The sequence below is a fragment of the Fukomys damarensis genome, unplaced genomic scaffold (assembly GCF_012274545.1).
Source record: "Fukomys damarensis isolate Sample0158 unplaced genomic scaffold, DMR_v1.0_HiC HiC_scaffold_34, whole genome shotgun sequence".
Taxonomy (NCBI): Eukaryota; Metazoa; Chordata; class Mammalia; order Rodentia; family Bathyergidae; genus Fukomys; species Fukomys damarensis.
The window spans coordinates 22,372,409-22,378,138 of NW_022900946.1; the positions used below are offsets into that span (position 1 = coordinate 22,372,409).

At 58.0% G+C, this 5,730-nt stretch overlaps 1 protein-coding gene across 1 annotated transcript; it reads right to left on the reverse strand.

The window, feature by feature from the left end:
- Positions 1-802: 802 nt before the first annotated feature.
- Mcrip2 (MAPK regulated corepressor interacting protein 2) lies at positions 803-2,913 on the reverse strand (the record flags this gene model as incomplete). Its single annotated transcript, XM_010620793.1, has 4 exons — positions 803-1,142; positions 1,421-1,522; positions 1,761-1,888; positions 2,600-2,913. Coding segments are annotated over 4 exons (615 nt in total), but the record flags the coding sequence as incomplete, so codon positions are not given.
- Positions 2,914-5,730: the final 2,817 nt, after the last annotated feature.

Consider the following 5,730-nt stretch of genomic DNA (forward strand, 5'->3'; position numbering starts at 1 on the left):
GGCACGCAGCGCGTCGCTTAGCAACGGACACCAGGCAACACTGCGTCACTTCCGGGGCCATGGCGGCGCCCAAGGCCCGCGTGACCCCGGCCCTGGGGCTTTCCCTCCCGTCTCTTCTTGGGGCCTCTGCGGCCGTGTTCAAGCTATAGATTTGGCTCTAGTTGGATCAGTCGTGAGACAGTGGGGAAGTCGCTGACCCTCCCTGGGATTATCTGTACGGGTCTGCACTTATTAGGGACCTTTTTCTGTGTAAGGAGGGAGAGGACTGAGGCCTATACACATTCGCACTAGCCCAGGCTGTACCTCATCCTATGGGGGCACTGGGTAACCCCTGCCCCTCATGCCAAGTAGTGCCAGTCTTCCAGAAGTCTGTTGAGGGCAGTCTCCCCAGCAACCAAATTTCCCACACTCATGCCTACAGGTTCACTACACACCCCAAGACCTCTGTTTAGTGTCTCATCTGTTCAGTGTCTCATAAATCTGCTGGCTTCAAGAGACGAGCTGGTATTCTAATACCAGCCCCCTGTTGTGGGTGCTAAAATACTTTTACAGAGCCAGTTCTTTAATGTCTCTAGGCCTGGAGGTCAAGCTCTGGCACATTGATGCCAACAGGAAAGGGGAAGGAGTGAGATGGAGTCTATAGACAGCTGTAGCTCCTGCTGGCCCAAGAGTACCAGAGGGGACGCAGCTACAAAGGGAGGCTGGGCTGGGCTGGGCCTGGAGTCCAGGGGTAAGGACTGGAACTGGACAAGAGGACCCATACAACCCCATACAACTTCCAAAGCAAGGCCACTCCAAGAGGGCAGTTTCTCAACTTTATTAGCCTGGAGCTTTTCTCTGCCAGCCCCAGGGGCTGGTCCCTGGGTACAGCAAGCAGGATTGAGGTCAGACAGGTTTGGCCCCTGGCCCCTGGCAGCTTGGAACAGCTGACCAAAAGGGAACAACAGGTGCAAAAGTCCAAATGCTGGCACTTCAGGTGTGGCTGGCGCCCAGCCAGGCCGCATGGTGGACAGGGAACCATGGTCCTCTTCTGGCAAAGTCCTCCATGGCAGCATTCATTCCAGGCAGCCACTATGAACAGTTGGTGATTCTAGCCAGGAACTGTTGGGCCCACCACTCATCCAGGTCAATGGGCACGAAGTCTGTGGGCAAAGAAGCAAAAGACTGGGCAATGATGTCACCTTCCAGACTGGTGTCTCTACCCTCAAGGTGACCATAAGCCCCTCACCCGCACTCCAAGCATGCCAGGGGCACTGGGAAAAGGTGGTTGGCTCAGGAGTCTCCTCCCCAGTTTCTTAGTGCTAAAACCTGCCAGGGCCCAGTTCAGGGTCGGAGGGGCAGAGGGAAGATAAAAACATTGAAGACTCAAGATACAGGGTCTGGGGGGAAGTTCCTGAGGTAGTTGGGGTTGGGGGCTCACTCTGCAGCCGGGGATCAGGGGTCCTCTCCACATACTGCACAGGCTTTGGCCCACTCTCACCGGCGGGGCCACCGTCCAGCTGTTGCTCCACCTGCTGCCAGGCTGTAGGGGAATGGTGGTCAGGCTGAGCCAGGCTCTTAGCACCCCTCCCACCCAAGGGCCTGGTGGCCACCCTGGACTCCAGCCCCAAACCGGGAGCAAACAGCCTGCTTGTTGGTCACAGGACAAATGGGCAGAGAGCTGCAGAGTCAGGCTGCAGTGGAGAAGAGGATCTGGAGCCAGCTCAGTCCACCTTACTGGGAACTAGCGGCCTGCACCACACCATCTGGCCCTTCACTACCTTCGGAAACAAAGCGGACGTTCTCCTCGTGGGCCAGTGTGTAGGTCTCCTGGGTCCCCTCGAGGGATGGGGATGTGGTGAGGGGCCGCCGGCCATTCACGCGATTGAACACAAGCCTTGGGCCTTGACTGTGAAAGGGGGAGGATACAGACATGGTGGGTACTCATCCGAGTCCAGGTGCCACCAGTCTTCCTGCCTGGCAGTGTTGCCCACTGCTTCAGACCAGGCCCAGCATGGGTACTTCTTCCTCAACTATAGAGCACCTGCTCACACCAGCCACAGCTCAAGGCCCCAGCAGCTCACCCTGCAGCTCTCTCCAGAGGGAAGTGAGACTATACACCACTAAGGGGCTCCAGCTGTGTCCCAGGCCTCTGGCAAGGCTAGACGTAGTGCCCCTCCACACTATCCCTCACCCTCCAGAACCCCAAGTTCTGACCTCAGCCATGACCAGATCTGTCCCAACCCCACCTGCTTAGGCCCACTTTTCACATCTTCTGTAGATGCTCCTCCATGGAGCTGACACCCCCAGCATGGGAAACAGATGGAACAGGGGATGGCCTTTGCCCTTCCCTCTCCCCAGATAACCCAGGCCCCAGGGAGATGTGCACTGAGCGCCAGGAGGCCACAATGCTGGCCCACTCCCCATAGGCCCAAGACGAGGTAACGTGAGTGAGATCCCCCCTCCCCGCTTGGCACTGCGCACTAGACATCAAGGGGCCAATGACTCTGTCCCAGCCAGAAAGGCACAGGGCAGGGATGGGCTGCCCAGGCTGGCAGCAGTTGGCCAAGCCCTGCGTTCAAGAAGCCCAGGGTGGAGCCTAGAGGGAATGGGGCCGCACCTATAGCAGGAGGGGGAGCCGGAGTCCTGGGCTGCGCCTGCCACTCCGCCAGGCACTCGCGGTCCCGGCCGGCCTGCTGGCTTTCCTGGGCTCAGGTACCCCAACGCCGCTCTGGGTTCCTCCTCAGATGAGAGGGGCACTAAAATAAAGAGGAGGGTCTTGAGGGGCGCAGGGTCCTGCCAGCCCTGGGGTCTATTGGCCACAAAGGATCTTAAGATGTGCAGGGGGAAACCAGGAAGGGGGCACAGGCTATTCCCCAACCTGCCACTCCTAGTTTCCCCATAAGCCCCAGGTCCTAAATGGTTGTCTTCAATTTAGGAATCGCTTCATGACTGCAACCACCCTACACTGAAAGAACTTCAAACTCTAGGAAAACTTGAAGACTGGACATCAATTTTTTGAAGACAAAGAAAATCGCTAGGCATAGTAGCACACATCTGAAATCCCAGTATTCAGAAGACTGAGGCGAGGATCTCTTCAAATTGGAATTCAAGGCCAGCCTATGTCGCACGCACTACATAGTGGGACCTTGGCTCAACAAAATACAACAGAAAAACAAGGAATTACAGCCAAGGGCTATGAATTGCAAGGGTCAAGGTGGTAGCCCTGGGACTGGGATGGGGCCAGCAGGGCAAACACACAGCCTGCCCCACCCCTGCAGTTATGTAAGGCCCAGCGAGGCTCTGTAGGGAAAAGGGCAGCAGCCCCAGCGTGCACCTGTGGAGTCCAGCCAACTGTGTGCATTCCTGGGGAGGCTGCCCACAAGCAAGCTCCTGCCTGTGGTGCCAGCCAAGACTTCTCATTTAATCCCACCACCACCCCACGGGAGACCAGATGCCCATTTCTTTCATCCTAGGAACACAGACTGGGGGGAAGTGACACACCTGTGTCACACACACAGGGGGCAGCATCAGAATTCAGCAGCAGTCCTGACCCCAAATCCACATTCATGACTCAGCACCAGCCCCCAAGCCAGACTCCTGGGTGGGTCCCTGCCTGCCTCACTGGGCTGCCCCTTCTTGCCCTGCAGGGCTCATCCCATTATCCCCTCTCTGTGATGGTCCCTGCACACCTCCATCTGCCCCGGAAGATAGGTGATCAAATGGTCCCATTTTATCATCTCATCTCTCTCTCACCAGAAGGAAGAGTTTGTTAGAGACGCAGACCCAGCTGGCCTGCTCACCACTGTGGGCTGTGCCCAGACCTGTGACCAGCCAGAATAGGAGCCGGTACATCTAGCTGGTTAGAAACTTTGGGACTCTGCCATATCCTAGCGATGACCCGCATGCCCTCTTCCCCCACAGCTGGTCAGAAAGAGGGACGGTAGGTGGTGACAGGTGCTATGCAGAAGAGACAGGGTGGTAGGAAGCACGGGGTGAGTGATTTTGGAGGGGAGCCCCGAGGAGATGCAGGAGCAGGGTGAGGGCTCCATGCGGAGGGCCACAGCTAACAGAAGGTCCCACAGATTGGGAGGGGCAGTCCCCACTGACCTCAGAGGGTGTGGGGACACTCATGTCCCAGTTGGCATACACCCTGCCCTAGCCACAGCTCCTCAAGCCCGGCAGGACAGGGTCCCCAGCCTGGTGAGCTGAAGAAGAATCTCAGGCATCTGCACTGGGGTTGGCCTGCTGACGTCTTTTTTCTTTTTTCTTTTCGTTTTTTTTTTTTCCTTTCCTATTCTTTTCTTTTGTTCGGTACCAGGGATTGAACTCAAGACCTTGCCCTTGTCAGGCAGGCACAGCTTCACTGAGCTACATCTCAGGCCCTGCTGAGGGCTTGAAGGAGTCTCGGGAGAACAGCCGGCGGGCAGGGGTGTCCACTGCAGTCCTTGCCCACTTAAGGGTTCTGGGGAGTGTCATATTCCCCTCAGTGACTCCACCTCCAACTTTGCCACAGAGCTGCCTTTGTGTCCCCAGCAATGGGGGCTTGGAGAGGAAAAGAGTTTCCCCAGGTAAGAGGTGGGTAGTTATCCAGATATCCCAGCCCCAAGTGCCCTGCCTGAGTGACCATATGGTGGCTCAGAATTTTCTTTCTGGGAAGGCAGGGCAACACTGAGGGCATAGCCGGTGGTGGTGAACCTGTGGCACGTGTGCTGCAGCTGGCTGTATCATTAAAAGCTCTGAAAGGTTCACCATCACTGGTAGGCTAAAGTTACCTAAGACTCCCAAGGACCCCCTCACTCCCTGGGACACACCCTCTTCGCAACAGGGTCCTGGAAATGAACCCCAGGTGCCAGTGTGCCTTTCAGTCATCCCCTACTCTGAACCTGGCCCCTCCTGAGGTGTCTCAGATGGGCCTTCCGGACATTGCCAGAAGACCTTGAGGGCGAGCACCCAGCCATGACTTCCCTGAACTCCTGGAGACCACGCTGGGGGTTATCTGTGTTCTCAACTAGGAAAGTCCCATCCCCACCTGTGCCCTCCTTTCTGCTGCGTCCCTCCCACGTGCCTCACCTGAGCCCGTTCACACACTGCCACCCCCATCACCCCCGCCACCCAGGGCCTTGGCCAGGTGCCCAGGTCCAGCAAGGGGCAGGAGCTAAGTTCACAGGCCCAAGGAAAATTGAGCCAAAGGAATACAGGCTCCGCAGCAGGGAAGGGCGACCTCCAGGTCATAACCCCTGCAGACCAAGGAGCCAGGACCGAGTCTCCACGGGACACCAGACAGATGGCTGGTGAGGGAAGGCAAGAGGCTTTAGACCCCAACGGCCCTGGTCTCTGCTGGCAAGAGGGGCCGTAGTGAATCTCCGGGGACATCTGGGGCAGAGGGGAGGGGAGGGCAAAGCCTGGCAGGGACAGCTCTTCAGGGATACAGCCAGAGCCCTGGAGGGCCCGCGCCGGGTGGACTTCGTCAAACCTTGACCTTGGTCGTCCCTAAAGGGTACAGGCTTGCAGCCCGAGGTCGCCCGGAGCCCGCGGGGCCCCAAAGAGGGGCCGTAGTGAATCTCCGGGGACATCTGGGGCAGAGGGGAGGGGAGGGCAAAGCCTGGCAGGGACAGCTCTTCAGGGATACAGCCAGAGCCCTGGAGGGCCCGCGCCGGGTGGACTTCGTCAAACCTTGACCTTGGTCGTCCCTAAAGGGTACAGGCTTGCAGCCCGAGGTCGCCCGGAGCCCGCGGGGCCCCACATGTG